This window comes from Cololabis saira, chromosome 10, assembly GCF_033807715.1.
Source record: "Cololabis saira isolate AMF1-May2022 chromosome 10, fColSai1.1, whole genome shotgun sequence".
Taxonomy (NCBI): domain Eukaryota; kingdom Metazoa; phylum Chordata; class Actinopteri; order Beloniformes; family Belonidae; genus Cololabis; species Cololabis saira.
In genome coordinates this window covers 43,094,101-43,115,623 of record NC_084596.1, presented here as the reverse complement: position 1 = coordinate 43,115,623, position 21,523 = coordinate 43,094,101, and the positions used below count along the sequence as shown (strand labels likewise).

General features: G+C 42.5%; 2 protein-coding genes across 2 annotated transcripts; one reads left to right on the top strand and one right to left on the bottom strand.

The window, feature by feature from the left end:
• Positions 1-11,412: 11,412 nt before the first annotated feature.
• Positions 11,413-12,496, bottom strand: LOC133453110 (uncharacterized). Its single transcript, XM_061732984.1, has one exon. It carries the CDS (start codon positions 12,337-12,339, stop codon positions 11,464-11,466), a length of 876 nt encoding a protein of 291 aa, XP_061588968.1. The 5' UTR covers positions 12,340-12,496; the 3' UTR covers positions 11,413-11,463.
• A 442-nt stretch (positions 12,497-12,938) lies between these two features.
• On the top strand, positions 12,939-16,594 carry LOC133452263 (zinc finger protein 85-like). The gene is made up of 2 exons (XM_061731484.1): positions 12,939-12,965; positions 15,824-16,594. Exons 1-2 carry the CDS (start codon positions 12,939-12,941, stop codon positions 16,592-16,594), a joined length of 798 nt encoding a protein of 265 aa, XP_061587468.1.
• Positions 16,595-21,523: the final 4,929 nt, after the last annotated feature.

Here is a 21,523-nt window from a genome sequence, read left to right as displayed (position 1 = left end):
TGTAGCCAAACACCCACCAGGGGCATCTGTGAGCAGGAAGACACCGCTCAGCCCACAGCAGCAGGGAGCCAGAATTATTATTATAATTGCGTGAATCTTGTATCCCGTGAGTGAAACAGCCATGTTAATTTAGCACCATCTGTACCCTCATAAAAGGATCAGTGCCGACAGTACAGACCCGGCAACTGCACACGAGTCAGCCGTAAGTGACGTTATTTTTTTTATGTTATTTATATTTGTCTACAAGTAAGATCTTTGCATGGGCTAAGTATTTAGCTTAGCTCCGGAGCCGCTCACGGAGCTGCCGGAGCTACTCACGGACCGGACCAGTGAGGAGCCCCGGGCCCCGGCGGAGATCTATTAGTACCATAATACATTTTTCTTCTGTTTATGGTTTCAGATCTTCCAAGCAATGCACCTGAAGCTGTTCAACGACACCTTCAGAAGACGCACGGCCCTTCCTTGAGCCAGCAATAGTGTATAAATGTTATTTATATACAACTTATGTTCTTATTTTTTTAACAATAAAGTTGTCATTTGTGAAAATTCAGTGTTGTGATTTCTTTACAGTTAACTGTCAGGGTTTGACACGTCCCTCCCCCAGTCTTTGAGTTTCTGTTTTGCCCCGCCTGTGTCCCATCTGCCCTGATTGTCTGCACCTGTGTCTCGTCGTTTCTCGTTATCCCCTGAGTATATCTGGTCATATTGTCATTCCCTTGTTCCCTGTCGGTCCGTACTGTTCTTCCCTCCATGTTTCCTGCCACGGTTTCCCTCCAGGTTTTTGATCCCTGTTTCTGTTAGTTTTTATCCTGCCAAGCAGCGCTTTTGGTTTTTGGTTTTTGCCCTCCTTTTGTGGAATAAATCCTTGTTTTTGAGAACTCCTGCCTCCGGCCTCCCTCTCCCTCCTGCATCTGGGTCCTCACCACACCAGCCGGACAAAGGCTTGACAGAACGGATCGACCAGCATGGACCCAGCGGGAGAGACTCTGGACTGGTGGAGGTTCTTCCTCCAGGAAGCCAGAAAGACTAGGCCCTGTTGGCAGGAACCTGGTTCGCCCTTCAGGGGAACACGCCTGGCTCTAGGTGGGCCCCGGAGCATCCAGGCTCTGGAGCGACGACGGCGTCGACGCCAGCCCCAGCTAGCCGCTGTTCCGGCGCTGGTCGTCTCGGGAGCGGGGGGTGGGGGTGACGACATCCACTGCCAATCCAGGAAGCAGGAACACACGGAGACACACATCAAGCACTGGAAATCTGCAACAAAAAAACCACAAACAAAACACGAAGCCGGCACGAAGCCGACCAAAACACGAACAGCAACCGACCCAAATCCCGAGACCCGATCGCAGTCCGAGCCAAGCCACCACTACCGCTACATAACCCCAAAAACTACAGAGCAAGCATGCAGGTGAACAAGCCAGTGTGTATGTCTATGTGTGTGTATGCATGTATGTATATGATCATGCGTATGTGTGTGTGTGTGTGTGTGTGTGTGTGTGTGTGTGTGTGTGTGTGTGTGTGTGTGTGTGTGTGTGTGTGTGTGTGTGTGTGTGTGTGTGTGCGTACGTACGTACGTGTGTGTGTACATGTCTTTGTGGCTGTGTATGTGTGTGTATATGTATGTGACTGAATGGCTATATGTGTGTGTGTGTGTGTGTGTGTGTGTGTGTGTGTGTGTGTGTGTGTGTGTGTGTATACATGTCTTTGTGGCTATGTGTGTGTGTGTGTGTGGTGTGTGTGTGGTGTGTGTGTGTGTGTGTGTGTGTGTGTGTGTGTGTGTGTGGGTGTGTGTGTAATATACAAAACAAAGCTCCACCTGAAGTATATCTATAGTGGGGGAGGGGGGGGGAGGGGGGGGGAGCAACCCCGCCACCCCGCCACCCCGCCACCCCGCCACCCGCGAGACCAGAGGCCGACAAGGAAGAACCCGGAACCCAGGCCACCAGCAACCCCACAGAGGGGAGAAGTAGGAGGGAGGCAACCCACCGCCTGCGAGCCCCCCCACCCCGGCCGCGGCCGAGGGGGCCCGCGGCGGCGGACCGCGACCCAGGCAATCCGAAACCTATACTAATAATAAGATATACTATACATAATAATAATACTAATAATAATACTACTACTAATAATAATAATAATACTAATAATAATACTACTACTACTACTACTACTACTACTAATAATAATAATAATAATAATAATAACCATCTTTGTATAATATAATATTGATAAATTATTAAGTTTTGTTGTCCTGCCAATGGAGGCTCAAATCCTCCATGGCAGGACCCTTCCACACCGCATTCTCACCGACACAGACACACAATCACGCACCGTTTCCCCCTCCCCGGGGGGGTCCAGCACCGCCAGAAGGCACCCCAGGCTGCACGGCGGGCCCCGCCAGGCCCGGGCATCGCGACCCACCTATCCCAGGCCGGCGAGAAACTCGGTGATCTTTAATTTCATATGGAGAAACAAATTCCACTATCTAAAAAGATCTCACCTTATTAAAAACTACGACCTTGGTGGTCTGAAAGCCATTTAATTTGAATCTATGAATGGAACTTTCCAACTAAATTGGATTAAAAAATATTTGGTGACCTGTCCAGGGTGTAACCCCTGCCTCTCACCTGAAATGAGCTGGGATAGGCTCCAGCAGACCCCAGTGACCCCGCAAGGGATAAAGCGGGTATAGATAATGGATGGATGGATGGATGGATGATTCTTTATGGTTCCACAGACCAAGGAGCCTATTCCAGAAAGTTGGAGGGATAGAATTTGTGATTCAATTCAATTCAATTCAATTTTATTTATATAGCGTCTAATACAACAGAGTTGTCTCTAGACGCTTTACAGAGACCCATACCCAGAACATGACCCCCGATGATGAGTTTGACTTTGAAATCTCTAAATTGCCTATCAAGTTATCTAACTTCCATAAACAAATTTTGCAGTACTGGAAAATTATATTTACACACAATTTCCCACCACATGCCACCACCTTGTGGAATAGCAGGACTAATCAGCAAAACTTGATTTGTGACCAGAAACATAATAAGATTATTGGAAAAGCTCTAAAATGCAAATTATTTTTTGATTTTAACTCACCAGCCAAATTAAAAATTGGAACTGACAAAATAACAAATTCTGTACATTCATCAAATGGCCAATAGCCCCCAAAATAAAAGAGATGCAATTTAAGATTTTGAACCATGTGTACCCAGCTGCTGAATTTCTGCGCAAAAGATTTAACTTTGTTGTAGAACCCTGTGGGTTTTGCCTAGAAGAGCCGGAAACAGTTGAGCATTTGTTCTACTCTTGCCCAATCTCATTAAATTCTGGCAGGAACCTACAGCTGGTTAAACACTGGGATTACAACACATCTTTTGACTCCAACCAAATCTTAATTTATATGGATAATCTTCCAAGAAATATATCAAACATGGTCAACATAATTATATTACTAGGTAAATATCACATACATAAATGCAAATGGAATAACAGCAAACCCTCCATTGTACATCTGAAAAATGAATGTAAACTGTACTTAGCGTCTCTTACACTGATGTGTGAAAAAAAACGATATTGCCAAAAGCTTATATGAAACGATTTCTTTCTTTCTTTCTTTCTTTATTTTTTTATTAATGCACTTCCCATAGCTTGTCAGTAAATGTATCTTTTCTTTTTTTTTGCTCTCAACCCCCCCAAATGTTGAATATCTGAAGATAATTGATTGTTTTGTTTCATGTGCCTTTTATTGTTAACCCTACAGAATTTTGGTTCAATAAAGTTTGGAAAAAAAACGCTTTATGGCAGCAGCCACTAGGTGGCGCATGCGCCGTGCAGGAGTCTGCCTTTCTGAAGCTACCGCGGAGAAAGAAGTAACGGTGAGTAACTGATACTGAAATAAAAGAGTAAAATCACATCACAAGATCGGGAAAAGGTGTCTAAGGAGTGTCTGTATACGTTTATCTGTTCAAATAGGCATGCTCTTGTGTTTTCTACTTGTTGTAATTGTTGATTCTATATCTGTTTAAACCTAATTGTTACCGCGCATTTGCTGAGTCACGTACTGTTGAAACTAGGGTTGCACCTTTCAGAAATAGAAATACGGGACGCCCTGATTTCAGCAGCGCAGGAGCCAAAAAAATCCCCAAAACTTCTAAACTGAATAAAAATGTTTTTATTTTATATGAAAAAACAAAATGCTTTGATTTAAAGTTTAAAGTGCTTTAATAGCATTGAACTTGCATGACTGTACAGACAGACAACCATACTATCAACTGAAATAGCCTCCTATGCTTGTATGTCCACATCAGCCCAGATGTATAATATAGATACAGGTGAAGAATATGGTGTAAAAGTTAATTTATTTCAATAATTCAACTAGAATATGGTGTAAAAGTTAATTTATTTCAATAATTCAACTAGAATATGGTGTAAAAGTTAATTTATTTCAATAATTCAACTAGAATATGGTGTAAAAGTTAATTTATTTCAATAATTCAACTAGAATATGGTGTAAAAGTTAATTAATTTCAATAATTCAACTAGAATATGGTGTAAAAGTTAATTTATTTCAATAATTCAACTAGAATATGGTGTAAAAGTTAATTTATTTCAATAATTCAACTAGAATATGGTGTAAAAGTTAATTTATTTCAATAATTCAACTAGAATATGGTGAAAAAGTTAATTTATTTCAATAATTCAACTAAAATATGGTGTAAAAGTTAATTTATTTCAATAATTCAACTAAAAATGTGAAACTAATATATTACATAGTCTTATTATATGCAAAGTAAGATATGTTAAACCTTTATTTGTTATAATTTTGATGATGGAATTGTTTATTGATTTCATAAAATATTCTCTAATTTATTTTTTATTTGGGGTTTTCATAAACTGTGAGCCATAATCATCAAAATGATAACAAATAAAGGCTTGTCATATCTTATCCTATATCCTATATCATTTTAAATCAATATTTCAGGGGTAGCATAATTTGATAGTTATGATATTTTATATTATTATAATAATTTTATATATATTTTGATATTCTTTTATATATATATTTTGATATTCTTACAGCCGAGGTTTGCAGACAGACCGAGATCCGAGCCAGGGTGATGGACCGGAATGAGAACCAGGATCAGATCCAGGACCGGGATGAGAACCAGGACTCGGAGATGGACCGGGATGAGAACCAGGACTCGGAGATGGACCGGGATCAGAACCAGGACTCGGAGATGGACGGGGATCAGAACCAGGACTCGGAGATGGACGGGGATCAGAACCAGGACCAGGAGATGGACCGGGATCAGAACCAGGACCAGGAGTCCAGCAGCAGGACCAAAGCAGGATCTTCCTCCGCTGGTCTGCAGGTCAGTGTTCAGGTCCACCGGTGCGTCCGAAATGCCATACTAAACAGTACTGTATATACTCAAAAATTATACTTAAAGGAGCTGTATGTAAGAGCAATAATAAAACGAATCATAAAATGACCCCGATATGTCAACAGACATTTAAAAATCATGTTCATTTCAAATACTTATGTCACTGACAACAGCACTCAAGCCAAGATATTCCAGTTTAAAAAGAGGAGTTGCAGCCCTCAACTGATGTTTATGTTGTCATTTTTTGTTTTGGCCTGAAGCTCCACCCTCCACCTATCTCCCAATCACCAAGTCAGTATTGTTTCTGAAGCTCCACCCTCCACCTATCTCCCAATCACCAAGTCAGTATTGTTTCTGAAGCTCCACCCTCCACCTATCTCCCAATCACCAAGTCAGTATTGTTTCTGAAGCTCCACCCTCCACCTATCTCCAAATCACCAAGTCAGTATTGTTTCTGAAGCTCCACCCTCCACCTATCTCTCAATCACCAAGTCAGTATTGTTTCTGAAGCTCCACCCTCCACCTATCTCTCAATCGCCAAGTCAGTATTGTTTCTGAAGCTCCACCCTCCACCTATCTCCCAATCACCAATTCAGTATTGTTTCGGCATCCGGGTTGCCAGCTCGGCTCTAATTATCGCAGCATGGCAGCCTACGTTCCTGCTGCATTCTGCAGCCTACCTGGCAACCTCTGGTCGGGGGGAGGAGGGAGAGGGTACACGCCGCTCAACAATATTTTGAAAGTGACTGCAGTACCAGTTTTGGCCATTTCTTACAGACGGCTCCTTTAAGTTGGGCACACTTTTGAATAAATATCAGTAGTGTGCATTAATTGGGACGTACTACTCAGAGCCACACAGCACTTCCCGCTGTTGGGAGGTGGGGTTGTTACCATGGTAACAGCAGCATATTCTGGCCCAAACAAGATGACATTATATAATATTATTATATACAAATTTTATAATTTTATAATATTAATATTATACAGGACTGACTCAGACAATTTGAATATTGTGATTTTCTGTAATGCAATTACAAAAGCAAAAATGTCATAAATTCTGGATTCATTACAAATCAACTGAAATATTGCAAGCCTTTTATCATTTTAATATTGCTGATCATGGTTTACAGCTTAAGAAAACTCAAATATCCTATCTAAAAAAATTTGAATATTTTGGGAATCTTAATCTTAAACTGTAAACCATAATCAGCCATATTAAAATAATAAAAGGCTTGCAATATTTCAGTTGATTTGTAATGAATCCAGAATGTATGACATTTTTGTTTTTGTAATTGCATTACAGAAAATCACAATATTCAAATTGTCTGAGTCAGTCCTGTATAATATTAATATTATAAAATTATAAAATTTGTATATAATAATATTATATAATGTCATCTTGTTTGTCCAAACTCTGCGCCATGGAGAGTCTGGATGGAATGCACAGTCACAAGTCACAAGCGCAAAATGAAATTTGACGAGTTGGAGTTAGAGATATTAGTGGAAGAGGCAAATAAACACATTCATGAACTACAGCACAGAAATTTAAACATTACCAAAAGAAATGCAATATCTGAGAAAACCTGCGATAGAATAAATGCAGTTGGTAACACAAAAAACGGAAAAACGTCTGGTTTTTCATATTTCAATTTTAGGCACAGATCAAAAATACGAAATAGAAAAACGGGCCACAGGACTGAATTTGATTATAATATTGAATTGGTCGGGTTTACGTGACCCCGCGGTGCTCGGCATGATCTGAGGAGAAAAACACAATCAGACACAGAGCTGGAGAGCGCTTTGATTCAATCTATTGATGAGTTAAGTTTTTATTCAGATGTCCACAGTATATTGCAAATATTATATATATTATATAGCAAACACTGACAGTAAATGTGTGACAGACGGGACCAATTCAATTCAATTCAATTTTATTTATATAGCGTCTAATACAACAGAGTTGTCTCTAGACGCTTTACAGAGACCCATACCCAGAACATGACCCCCGAGCAGTTATTACATAAACAATGGCAGGTAAAAATTCCCCTAGTGGGAGAAAAACCTTAAGCCAAACAGTGGCAAGGAAAAACTCCCCTTTAGGAGGGAAGAAACCTTGAGCAGGACCAGGCTCATCAGGGGGGACCCTCCTGCCGAGGGCCAGACTGGTGGGTCAGGGACGGCAACAGCACAGCAGGCAGGTGGAAGCAGCAACGGGATGACCGGGGGTGGGGGCCGCAGGCCAGCACACAGCTCCCGAAGCTCCGGCCCAATCAGCAAGTCCCAGGTTGGGGTGCAGGGTCAGGAAAAGACTTGTGCTCCGTAATGCAAGCTACAAGCCACCCATGGCCACCTGCAGGACAAAAGAGAGAAAAGGGAGGAGAAGGGGGGGGCAGCAACGGGATGACCAGGGGTGGGGACCGCAGGCCAGCACGCAGCTCCCGAAGCTCCGGCCCAATCAGCAAGTCCCAGGTTGGGGTGCAGGGTCAGGGAAAGACTTGTGCTCCGTAATGCAAGCTACAAGCCACCCACGACCACCTGCAGGTTCCGGTGTCCGGCAAAGGATGCTGCAACATGGACAAAAGAGAGAAAAGGGAGGAGAAGGGGGGGGCCAGCACAAGAAACCACAGGAACGACTCTGACACACTAAAGTTTACACTACCTAGAGATTTACCAACACCAGCTAGAGGTTTACTAAACACTAACTATAGGCTTTACTAAACAGAAATGTTTTAAGTTTAGTTTTAAAGGTGGAGGTGGTGTCAGCCCCCTTAACCCAGATTGGAAGTTGGTTCCATAGTAGTGGTGCCTGATAGCAGAACGCCCGCCCTCCAAATCTACATTTAGATACTCTAGGAACTACAAGTAAACCTGCACTCTGAGAACGGAGAGCTCTGACAGGAACATAAGGCACTATCAGGTCTTGCAAATAATGCGGAGCTAAGCCGTTTTGGGCTTTATACGCAAGTAATACAATTTTAAATTGGATTCTGAATTTTACGGGTAACCAATGGAGCGACGCTAACACTGGAGAGACGTGGTCTCTCCTGCTAATTCCTGTCAGTACTCGTGCTGCTGCATTTTGGATCAGCTGGAGCCTATTCAGCAAATTACTTGGACATCCTGCTAACAACACATTACAGTAATCTAGTCTAGAAGATACAAACGCATGAACTAGTTTTTCTGCATCACTCTGTGAGAGGATTTTCCTAATCTTTGCAATATTACGGAGATGGAAAAAGGCTATTTTACAAACCTGATTGACATATGGTTTAAACGACAAATCCTGATCGAAAATAACACCAAGATTTCTCACAGTTGCACTGGAAGCCATCGCAACACCGTCTAATCCCTTCCTAAGATGCTCTGGACCAAGAATGATAACCTCTGTTTTATCTGAATTTAGAAGCAGGAAATTTCTGGACATCCAGTCCTTGATGTCCCTAAGACATGCCTGAAGTTTAACTAACGGTTCTGTTTCATCCGGCTTCATAGACAAATAGAGCTGCGTATCATCAGCATAACAATGAAAGTGTATGCCGTGATTCTGGATTATACTTCCCAACGGCTGCATGTATAAACTGAACAAGATTGGCCCTAGCACTGAACCCTGCGGAACACCATAACAGACCCTTGACTGTTCTGAAGAAACCTCATGTACATGAACAAACTGGAACCTGTCAGATAGGTATGATTTAAACCAACATAGAGCTGTCCCTTTAATCCCAACAACATGCTCTAACCTGTGCAGTAAAATGCCATGATCTATAGTGTCAAAAGCAGCACTGAGGTCCAGTAGAACCAGTATGGACACTAATCCCTTATCTGAGGCCATAAGGAGGTCATTCGTGACTCGAACAAGTGCTGTCTCTGTGCTATGATGCATTCTGAACCCTGACTGAAAGACTTCAAACAGATCATTTCTATACAAATAGTCACATAACTGGCTTGAAACTGCCTTTTCCAGAATTTTAGACACAAATGGAAGGTTGGAAATTGGTCTATAATTAGCTAAGGTGTCTGGGTCAAGAGAAGGTTTTTTAAGTAAAGGTTTAATTACTGCGACTTTGAAAACCTGTGGTACATATCCTAAACTTAGGGATGAGTTAATTTGGTCCAGTATTGTCGTACCAATAAGAGAAAAAATATGTTTGAATAGACGAGTCGGGATGGGGTCTAACATACATGTGGTTGACTTAGCTCTATTAACGAGTGAAGTCAGCTCAGGGAGGTCTATAGGATCAAAACAGTCTAGAGACAAGTCAGAGCCTAGGGAAGTCGCTAAAGCTGAAGAAACACCTACAACCGGCTGGTTGATTTCTTCTCTAATTCTCGCGATTTTACTGTTGAAGAAGCCCATAAAGTCCTCACTACTGAGAGCTGCAGGAATGCACGGCTCAACAGAGTTGTGACTCTTTGTCAGCCTGGCTACAGTGCTGAACAGAAAACGTGGGTTACTTTTGTTATCCTCTATCAACGTTGAATAATAAGCTGTTCTGGCTTTGCGAATGGCTTTTTTATATACTATTAGAATATCTTTCCATTCACGATGAGAGTCTACAGACCTACAAGAGTACCACTTCCTTTCCATTTTACGCACGTTTTGTTTCAACATGCGGATATCTGAATTATACCAGGGAGTTAAGCTCCTGTGGCTAGAAACCCTCCTTTTCAAAGGAGCAACTTCATCTAAAGCTGAATGCAACAAATCAGCAGTGTTACTAGCAAGGAAATCAACATCTGCAGAGGTAGAACCCAGGTCACTGGCCTCGACTACATCACTATTTCGCACTGTCGTAAGATAAGCAATGGCCTCCCTAAATTTAACAATAACTTCATCAGACAAACATCTGCTAAAATAATACCTCCTATTTTGCACTTCAACATCAACAAAATTAAATTCAAACGTTATTAAGTAATGGTCGGATAAAAGGGAGTTTACAGGTGACACCAACAGACCATCAGTTTCAACACCGTAGGTGAGAACGAGATCGAGAGTATGATTAAAACAGTGCGTCGGTTTATCCACTTTTTGTGAGATACCCATTGATTCTAGAAGAGAATCGAAGGCTAATTTAAGATTATCGCTTTCAACATCCATATGAATGTTAAAATCACCCACTATGATGAATTTATCTGTGCTGATCAATAATCCAGAAAGGAAATCTGAAAATTCAGACAAAAACTCCAGATACGCACCAGCAGGGGGCCGGTACACTACCACTAACACAACTGGCTTCTCTGATTTCCGGCTCGGAAATTTCAGACCAAGCATGAGGCTTTCAAATGTATTATAGTTGCACTTGGGTTCAATTTTTGTTTGGAGACCGGAGTTATAAATTGCTGCGACTCCTCCGCCTCGGCCCGTGCTTCTAGGAATGTGATGATTAAAGTAGCCGGGCGGAGTTGATTCATTCAAACTAACATACTCTTCCTCCTGTAACCATGTTTCTGTTAAGCAGAAAATATCACTCCTGCTCTCTGTAATTATATCATTTACTAACAGAGACTTAGAGCTTAATGATCGTATATTTAGTAGTCCGCATCTAATTTTTCGGTCTGTAATTGGTACCAAATGTGCATTGGTTTTAATTTTTACAAGGTTATCTTGGTTAACGCCTCTATAACGCTGCACCTGGTGAACTTTTGGAGGGCGGGGAACTGCAACCACTTCTATTTTGCTAGGCACCTGGCCAGAGTCGCCAATATCATGTAATCCTACAGTTTTAGAGTCGCTAATTACATAATGCAATCCTACAGTTTTGTTGGCAGGCGTTGGTCCTTGAGAAGCAACAGATGTGTCGCTGAGTGGGGAAAATCGGTTAGACACATGAAGCGGGTGGTGGTGTTCTGTGAGCCCTTTAAGACTACCCTTCCTCCGAACCGTCACCCAGCTGCCCTGCCTGGCTGGCTGCCGGGGAGCTGCAGGGGAGCGGTTACGCTCAGCTGCTACGGGCCGGTCCGCAGAGGATTCTATCGGACTATGGTCTAGTTGGCCAAACCGGACCTCTAACTGACTAAGCCTCGCCTCCAGCCCTGTTAAACTACAGCTCTGCATCCTGGCCTGGACCCTGCATTGTCAGGGGGAGTGTCTAATAACATTGGCCAGATTTCTAGACATAAGAGCTGCACCATCCCGGGTGGGATGAATGCCGTCCCTTCTAATCAGACCGGGCTTTCCCCAGAATGTCTCCCAGTTGTCAATAAAGTCCACGTCGTTTTCTGAACACCACTGAGACAACCAGCGGCGGAGCGAGAGCATGCGACTAAACATGTCATCGCTGGTCAGATTGGGGAGGGGGCCAGAAAAACCTACAGAGTCCGACATGGTCTTGGCGAAGTTACACACCGAGACAATATTCATTCTGGTTACTTCCGACTGGCGAAGACGGGAGTCATTAGCTCCGACATTGATGATAACTTTACCATATTTACGATTACCCTTTGCCAGTAGCTTCAAATTTGCTTCTATGTCGCCCGCTCTGGCCCCCGGGATGCACCTAACTAAGGTCTCTGGAGTCGGCTTCACATGTCTCACAATAGAGTCTCCAATCACCAGGGTCGGTTTCTCAACAGATGTGTCGCTAAGTGGGGAAAATCTGTTAGACACATGAAGCGGGTGGTGTTGTTCCGTGAGCCCTTTAAGACTAGTCTTCCTCCGAACCGTCACCCAGCTGCCCTGCCTGGCCGGCTGCTCGGGAGCTGCAGGGGAGCGGCTACGCTCAGCTGCTACGGGCCGGTCCGCCGCTAGCTTAGCCTGGTTAGCTGAGGAGGCTCTCGGACTATGGTTTAGTTGGCCGAACCGGACCTCTAACTGACTGAGCCTCGCCTCCAGCCCTGCAAATAAACTACACTTTAAGCACTTACCGTCTTCACTAAAGGAGGCAGAGGAATAACTAAACATTTCACACACTGAGCAGGAAAGAGGTGAAGCGGTGGGAGCCGGAGCGGCCATGCTAAGATGCTAACGGAGGCTAACGGACAGAAAATGTATCGGTGATTGGTGACAGTGAAAGTTACGGAAGAGAAAATGAGCGAGTGTTGAAATAAAGACAGTAATGTACCAGATATAGTACTATTTTACCAGAAAACAGTCTAAGTTTTAGATAAAAAGTCGGGAGAGATCTGAGCCTGCAAACGCCGTGAGACGGCAGCAGCACAGACCGCAAACACCAGGAAGTGACGCGATGCGTGACGCAATACGTTACCCAATCAGCAAGCACAGCAAACCATCACTAGATTTCTCTGCTCTGTCTCTGTGCAGAGACATCATATGGCCGTCGATTTAACGCGGAACCATAATTCAGGCGAAGCTGCAGTCTCTGCGCTGATCCTGACACACCGGGTCAGAGCGGATTTGGTCATGATGTTTAACCTGTGTTTTGTGATTAATAAGCACGGGTTTTAATTAAATGTAATTTACGAAGGATGATTTCACGTTCAATAAGATAAGTAATCAATAAAATACAAAGTTTTGGCACAAAGGCTTGGCCTGCTTGTGGGCGAGTGGAGGGGGGCACAATAAGAGAAGGTGGCAAGATACTTTTTAAGGTCATGCTAAAGCATCTCAATGGGATTCAGGTCTGGACTTTGACTAGGCCACTCCAAAGTCTTCATTTAGTTTTTCTTCAGCCATTCAGAGGTTGCTGGTGTGTTTTGGATCATTGTCCTGCTGCAGAACACAAGTGGCTTCAGCTTGAGGTCACCAACAGATAGCCGGACATTCTCCTTCAGGATGTTTTGGTAGACAGCAGAATTCATGGTTCCATTTACCACAGCAAATCTTCCAGGTCCTGAAGCAGCAGAACAGCCCCAGACCATCACACTACCACCACCATGTTTTACTGTTGGTAGGATGTTCCTTTTCTGAAATGCAGTGTTACTTTTACACCAGATGTAATGGGACATGCACCTTCCAAAAAGTTCAACTTTTGTCTTTTCAGTCCACAAAGTATTTTCCCAAAGGTCTTGGGGATCATCAAGATGTTTTCTGTCAAAAACTGAGACGAGCGTTTATGTTCTTTTTGCTCAGCAGTGGTTTTGGTCTTGGAACTCTGCCATGCAGGTCATTTCTGCCCCGTCTCTTTCTTAAGGTGGAGTCTTGAACACTGACCTTAACTGAGGCAGGTGAGGCCTGCAGGTCTCTGGATGTTGTTCTGGGTCTTTTCTGACTCTTGGATGAGTCGTCGCTGCTCCTGGGGTCATTTTGGTCGTCCGGCCTCCTGGGAAGGTTCACCACTCTTCCATGTTTTCTCCATTTGTGGATAACGGCTCTCACTGTGGTTCGCTGGAGTCCCAAAGCTTTAGAAATGGCTTTGGAACATTTTCCAGACTGATAGATCTCAATTACTTTGTTTCTCACTTGTTCCTCTATGTCTTTAGATCGCAGCATCATGTCTAGCTTTTGAGGATTTTTGGTCTACTTCCCTTTGTCAGGCAGGTCCTATTTAAGTGATTTCTTGATTGAGAACCAGTGTGTCAGTAATCAGGACTGGATGTGGATGGAGAAATTGAAATCAGCTTTCCAAAGATGTGATAAACCACAGTTACTTTATGTTTTAAAAGGGGAGGGCAATCACTTTTTCTCACAGGGCTATGTAGGTTTGAATTTATTTTCCCTTAATAATAAAAACCTCCATTTAAAAACTGCATTTTGTGTTTACTTGCGTTATCTTTGTCTAATATTTAAATTTGTTTGAGAACCTGAAACATTTAAGTGTGACAAACGTGCAAAAAAATAAGAAATCAGGAAGGGGGCAAACACTTTTTCACACAACTGTATATATATATATAGCCGCTTGGACGGTATCCAAATTTTGATACCGTCAAACTTCCTCCACATTTTACCCCGGTATACGGTATTACCGTTACTAATTAAAAATTATGACGTAAGCCTCAAGTGGTATTACCAAACTGTTGGCTTGAGCCTTCACCGTTCAGAAACTGAATACCAAACACTATTACTGAACAATAACATAACATGCGTAATATTAACAACTTTTATTAACAACAAATGCAGCTTATTAAAGTTAAAAAGTGCAAATACAACAGTCAATTTGCACAAATCAATTTGATCGAGCCGGCGCTGTTATTTCAGCGCCGGCTCGCTCCTCTGCGGTGCCGACTAGACCTGCCGCTGCAGCGGCTCGTTTCTGCAGGAGGTTTATTCCCAGAGACATCCTTTTTCCTGGGGGTTCAGGTCGTGCTCTGTCTCTAGGATTCTGATTCCACTTCTGCTGGTGCTCGCCCCTCTAAGCTCACGATCTCAGCCTGGAATTCAGCCTTGATTTCAGCCAGTGCGTTATCATCAAGCCTAAATTACGGTTCCGCTTTAACTCCACGTACGTCGTAGGGGACCCTACGGTACGCGGCAGCGACGCACCGCCACGTACCCTACGACGTATGCTCTGCGTTGGTGTAACACGGAACCATAAATCAACCTTCAGTCTCAGATCCTCCGCGGTAACGAGGGTCGAGGAAAGTGCACTTTCGCATTAATTTGCGCACTGAATCAGATTCATACTTGGCCTCCAGCTTTTTTAGAATTGCAGTTTTTATTGACTTTGTTAGTTCGAGGTCGTTTTCTTTTTTGACACCAAGTCACTCGGTGCGCGACCTGCCATCTTTCTCCCCCTCTCTCTCCCAGTACCATCTTTCTCCCCCTCTCTCTCCCAGTACCATCTTTCTCCCCCTCTCTCTCCCAGTGCGTCTCTCTCCGCTCCGCGCTGTCACGTGGTTACATCACGTTCATAAACTTTATGGAAAGTCTCAAAATGTAGGCTAAAACATATTCAACTATTTAAGTAAAACTGAAAATTCAACCACACATAAGTGCTACTGGACAGTATTGAAAATGATACCGCTGCTATTTTTAGACACCGACAGTATATGGTATTACCGTAATACCGCCCAAGCCTTATATATATATATATATATATATATATATATATATATATATATATATATATATATATATATATATATATATATATATATGTGTATGTATGTATATATATATAATATATATGTATGTATGTATGTATATATATAATATATATATATATATATATATATATATATATATATATATATATGTATGTATATACAGTGTATATATATGTATGTATATACAGTGTATATATATATATTTCACAATAGTTCATGTTCAATATTATGTTTAATATAAATAGTTCATGAATGGGTTTTGAGTTTGTGTTTTAGCAGCTCTCAAATTTTACACTTATTACGTAGATGTATAAGAAGTATCATCTGAACGTGTCGTACTGTTAAGAACTAGTTGTAACAAAATATGTTTAACATTAGTCCTCAGAAGATAAACTTAATTGTCTCACACGAAAAAACCTGAGAGCACTTGATTGAAACTGAAAAGGCTATTGATAATGGAGCCAAGATAATGTTAGTCATCCTCTCTGTTACAGAATCATAAAGGAAGACCCAAAAGACACTGCTGTCATGATTGCAAGAAAGTCTTCACCACTTCAGCAAACCTGAAGAGGCATAAGAAAACTCACTCTGGTGATAAACCGTACGGATGTGATCAGTGTGGAGCGGCTTTTGCCCAGAAAGATAACCTAAAGCGACACCAGCTCATTCACTCTGGGGAAAAGCCTCACAGCTGTGATGAGTGTGGAGCGGCTTTTGCCCGGAAAGGTACTTTGGCGATTCACCAACGTATTCACACTGGAGACAAGCCTTACAGATGTGAAGAGTGTGGAGCGGCTTTTACCCAACAGAGTTCTCTAACGAGTCACCAACTTATTCACTCTGGAGAAAAACCTTACAGCTGTGAAGAGTGTGGAGCGGCTTTTGCCCGACAAGGTAACCTAAAACAACACCAGCTTATTCACACCGGAGACAAGCCGTACAGATGTGAGCAGTGTGGAGCGGCTTTTGCCCACCAAAGTCACCTAAAACAACACCAGCTTATTCACACCGGAGACAAACCTTACAGATGTGAGCAGTGTGGATCAGCTTTTACCACATCAGGTCGTCTAACGAGTCACCAACATATTCACACTGGAGAAAAGCCTTACAGATGTGATCAGTGTGGAGCGGCTTTTGCCCACCAAAGAACCCTAAAACAACACCAGCTTATTCACACCGGAGACAAACCTTACAGATGTGAGCAGTGTAGATCAGGTTTTACCACATCAAGTAATCTCACAAGACACCAACGTATTCACACTTGATAAAAAGTGTAAATTTGTGATCATTTCTTATATAATTTACCTTGAAAGTTCAGTTGTGCACCAATTTAGTTAATTTAGTTTGAAAGAAGTTTGTGTTCAGTTTGTTGTTGTTTATGTGTAGTTTAGTTTTATTGAATAAATTGTGATTAGTTTGAATGAGAGAAGTTGTTTGTGTTTCTTTTATCCATATTTGTCACAGCTGCTGGTTGCAAAGGTCTGTGCTCAGACTCCTTCCTTCACTGTTATTCTGTAACGCCCCCCCGGGCAACAGGCTGACACGTAGGGAATAACAGCTACTTTCAGACCCATTTAGCTGTTTAGTTATTATTTCCTGATAAGTCAGGTGGTGCCCCATTTTAATTGATTAATTTTGATAAGTCATCGTCTTTATTAGTTATTAATAACTATCGTAAGACAATTATGAATAACTTTCTAATAACTGAACCAGCACTGACACCAGCCCCGTCCTTGGTGTCCACATGCAGGACAGTAGCTCTCAAGGACCAGGTTTGGACACTCCTGGTTTAGGACTTTATACACAAATAACAGTTTTGGCTTTGATTGTAGATGTTGTGGAGAACCCATGAAGGGAGGCCAACACAAGAGAGATGGTCTCTTACTGGTTCCTGTCAGCACTCGCGCTGCTGCTTTGATCAAATCTAAATCCAGACCTTCACCCAGTGAGGATGTTCAGGACGGGCTGAAGAAGACTTTACACATCAGTCCCACTCCCCCGTCATCAACACAACATTTGGTGGAAATGAATGTTTAGATACTTGATGATCTGACTGAAACAAGGACACGGTCACATGACAACTAAAGGAAGTCCAAATAAATATTAGAGTGAGACACTAGTTTAGTCCAGTTTATTGATACTGAATAAATGAAGCTTGTAAAACAGACACAACTGTTGATGAGACAGTGAGACAAAATTAAGACTTATTAAAAAACTCAACCTAAAATGCAATCAACAGTTCCAGATATAAAAGACCAGATTCTACCATCAGAGTCCAAATGAAAGGTAGAGCAGAGAAAGAAGAAAAGTGATCAACAAGTGTTCCTGCTGAACAACTACATCTAATGTGACTGAACATGAGTCCAACTGTCCACTTCCTGTCAGCAGCTGGACAACCGGACGTCCTCCAGGTCTTTTATCCTCTATTTGGGTTTGGAGACGCGGCTGCAGAGACTGCTGGGGTCACTGTTGGTTGGTTTTCATCCTCACAGCAGAATAAGTCACCACATCTTCTTCCTCCTTGACCTGAAATGAACAAACCAGAAACGTCACGATTCATCAGAAATCCTGCTCATCAGCCCGTGTAATCACCTGTTCTTCTATATTTACTTACATTTTTCTTAGCAAAAGTCTTTCCAGAGTGATCAATAGAGGCGTAGGTCACGTTGTTCTCTGACTCACCCTGGAGGAAAAAAAACAAGAAATACTCAGGAAGTGGTCTTTAAAGGGGATCTATTCTGAAAAACAGGTTTTCTCTTGCTTTAACAAATATAAAGTGGTCTCCCCTCAGCCTGCCAACTCAGAGAAGGAGGAAAGCAACCAAATTCTGCAGTGTCTGTACAGTCTGATGTGGATCTACGAGCCGTTAAGATTATGTGCATTTTCGTTACGTAACCAAAATCTAAACCACGCCCACAACTAAACACCGTGTCCTAACTGCATGAGCGTCCGACTATCGTAGCACTGCGTGACATCGGACGCTCTCTGTCCATCTCCCTCCAGCAGCTGCCACTTTATTGAGGTTTTTGTAGTGAATGAGGAGGAATCATAGAGATAACTTCTCATTTCAACTAACTGGATCAGCCGTTCCTCATCATGACCGTTTCCTACAGCGCTTTCAACCGGCTTTCAACGCGAGCGGCAGGAAGAAAATAGAAGCAGGACGTCTGACAAATGTTCAGCTGAAAACGGCGCACTGCGTTGCTGCGTCCAGTTAGGACAGTCCAATAGAAAATAAAGCAATGGAATTGATTTTGTCGCTGACGCTCGCTCGCATCGCATGCAGTTATAACACGGTGTAACTCCGCCGGCCGGAGCTTCCGCCATTTTTTCATAGCAGTGTATGGCGTCATTCAGGCAGCCAATCAGCACAGAGCCTCATTATCATAGCCCCGCCCACTCAGAATCCTGCATAGATAATGAGGTTAGAGAATGGGAAGATAAAGACATGGCTCAGAGGCTGAATTTCTAATTTATTTAGCAAAAAATAATAAAAAGCTTGTTTTTAAGACATTCAAGGCCTGTTTAAAATAGGGATTAGATGCCATAATAGGTCCCCTTTAAGATCTGTGTTGCTGTTTGAAACCAGAAGTTTAATTCGCCGTCACGATGAATGTAAGTTGTTTTCAGTCACAAGAGACGAGAAGGAGATCAGATCATAAATGTTATAAGAACTGGACAAGCTCTCCGTGATGTCACCCACAGGTTTTTGAAGACTCTGATTCTTTGTACTGTGTGTTTCATTCTCTCCCGTCAAGAATAGACGATTAAAGCAATACTCAAGCTGCTTACACTTTATTTAGTTCACATCTTAAATAATAACACGGCTGGCTCCTTCACTGTCAACACACACGTTTACTCCATGGTTCACTCCCGAGGTCCGGTGTTCCCCTCTAAGCGGTCCGTGTGGAAACACGTAGCCAACTAATAATCCTATTGTTACATCCTTTTTCTTTTGTTTTGAAGTGTACATTCTTATTCAAATACAAAAAATGCAGTACGATGAATAACATCACATCGAAAAATAATTTATCCTCATCTGTAAGTCCAGCTCTCAACATCAAACAGTAGTAAACACTATCGTGTTAATCAACAACAGAAAACAAATTATTCTCTGAACATTTTCAAAATACTGAAAAATAGAAATGTTTTTCACCAAAATATTCCAAGTGCACCAATTGCAATTGCAGATTAAAGCTGCAAGCAGCGATGAACGGTCTTCCACCCTTGTGCACGTTCAGGCTGCAGTGGAAGCTTGTATGAGTTGTATGTAGATTCTTCAGGCCTGGACATTTAGTGGATGACACCACCCACGACTCTCTGTATCAAACCATTCAAGTTATGGCCGAAAGTAGGAACTATCAGATATCGACCAATCAGATGAAGGGGCGGGGCTTATTTGCAGAAATTATGTTCAAGTACTCAAAACTGAGTCCATTGACCCCACCCACGAGTTTTTATGTCAAAACATTCAAAAGTTATTGCAGAAAATCGGAACTATCACATATCGACCAATCAGAAGAAGGGGCGGGGCTAATTTGCACCAATCAAGGTGAAGGAGTCAAAACAGAGTCTGATGACACCACCCACGAGTCTTTATGTAAAACCATTCAAAAGTTATGCCAGAAAATAGGGACTATCAAATATTCACCAATCAGAAGAAGAGGCGGGGCTAATTCAGGCCAATGAAGGTCAAGTACTCAATACCGAATCCAATGACACCACCCACATGTCGTTATCACAACTCGTTCAAATGTTATGGCAGAGAATAGGGACTATCAAATATTGACCAATCAGAAGAAGAGGCGGGGCTAATTTGCACCAATTATGTTCAAGGACTCAATACCGAGTCCGATGACACCACCCACGAGTCTTTATGCCAAACCATTCAAAAGTTATGCCAGAGAAAAGTTTTCTAGGGGGCGCTTTTGAGCCGTTAGGCCACGACCATTAATGCAAACCATGAAATATCAAATTTATCACCAGGCCTGGCTGGCGTTCAAAATTTGGTGACTTTTGGGGAACTATCAAATATGGACCAATCAGGTGAAGGAGGGGCGTGCTTTTTGGCATCTAGCGTTGCCACGGTAACGCTTTTGAAAGAGAAAAGTAATGCGCGTTGTCGCAGGATGGAGACGCACGTTTTGATGTATAACACATCTGGGTGCACGTTACGGTTCAGCTCTGAAGCGGCTGAAGAAATGGCATAAATTTCGCCAAAATGACACGATTAATTCAAAATGGCCGACTTCCTGTTCGGTTTCGGCCATGGCGCCAAGAGACTTTTCTTTAAGTTGCGACATGATACAGGTGGGTACCGATTCTCGTGCACGTACGTCAAACCGTATTGTGGGGCTTGAGGCACAAAGTTTTCTAGGGGGCGCTGTTGAGCCATTAGGCCACGCCCATTAATGCAAACCATGAGATATCAAATTTATCACCAGGCCTGGCTTGCGTGCAAAATTTGGTGCCTTTTGGGGCACGTTTAGGGGGAAAAAAAAGGCCCTCCTTTCGTCAGAAGAAAGAATAAAAATTCCTACAGATACAATAGGGCCTTGGCACTGTAAGTGCTCGGGCCCTAATGATGACAACTTAGTAAGATGCTAACACGCCATCAGAATGAAAAGTTCCTGTTTGTCACCAAAATTCTTTGCATGTCAGTATAACAACTAATCATTTCAGTCAGACAACTCTGCAGTAAGTTTAAACTTTACTAGGGATGCCCCGAAACCGATCAGGGCCGATACTGCTCTCATATACTCAATCATATACTCTTACTTGGAAAAATTCTCCGATACCAAGCACCAATACCACTTCATTGTTGTTGTAGTTACTGGTTAGTGACTCTAGGGGGAGATGTTGAGCTGCAGTCAGCGTGGTGATGAGAAGAGAGTGATACATGAGTGAGACTGGCAGCGCCGTTTCAGGCAAAATAGCGACAATTAATGCAGCGGGACATATTTCAAAATAAGAGACGACGACAGAAGCAAGGCAAACTGAAGCTACTGCTGCTAAGGTGTCAAGATGAGGGAAGGAGAATACGTCGTTTAATACCAGCAACTTGATAAAACATCTCAACACGCATCATAAAGCTGAGTATATGGAGTTTTCTAATAATACTGCAAGACCACAACAGCAACATTAGCTCAGGTTCTGCAAAAGAGACAGACAAGAGATGACCCACAGGCCGTTAA

Bases quoted from the DNA above. Each gene is read 5' to 3' on its own strand.
- LOC133453110 (XM_061732984.1), bottom strand. From the start codon at position 12,339: ATGGCCGCTCCGGCTCCCACCGCTTCACCTCTTTCCTGCTCAGTGTGT.
- LOC133452263 (XM_061731484.1), top strand. From the start codon at position 12,939: ATGCTAAAGCATCTCAATGGGATTCAG. The intron at 12,966-15,823 runs GTCTGGACTTTG...TCTCTGTTACAG, and splicing joins AGCATCTCAATGGGATTCAG to AATCATAAAGGAAGACCCAA.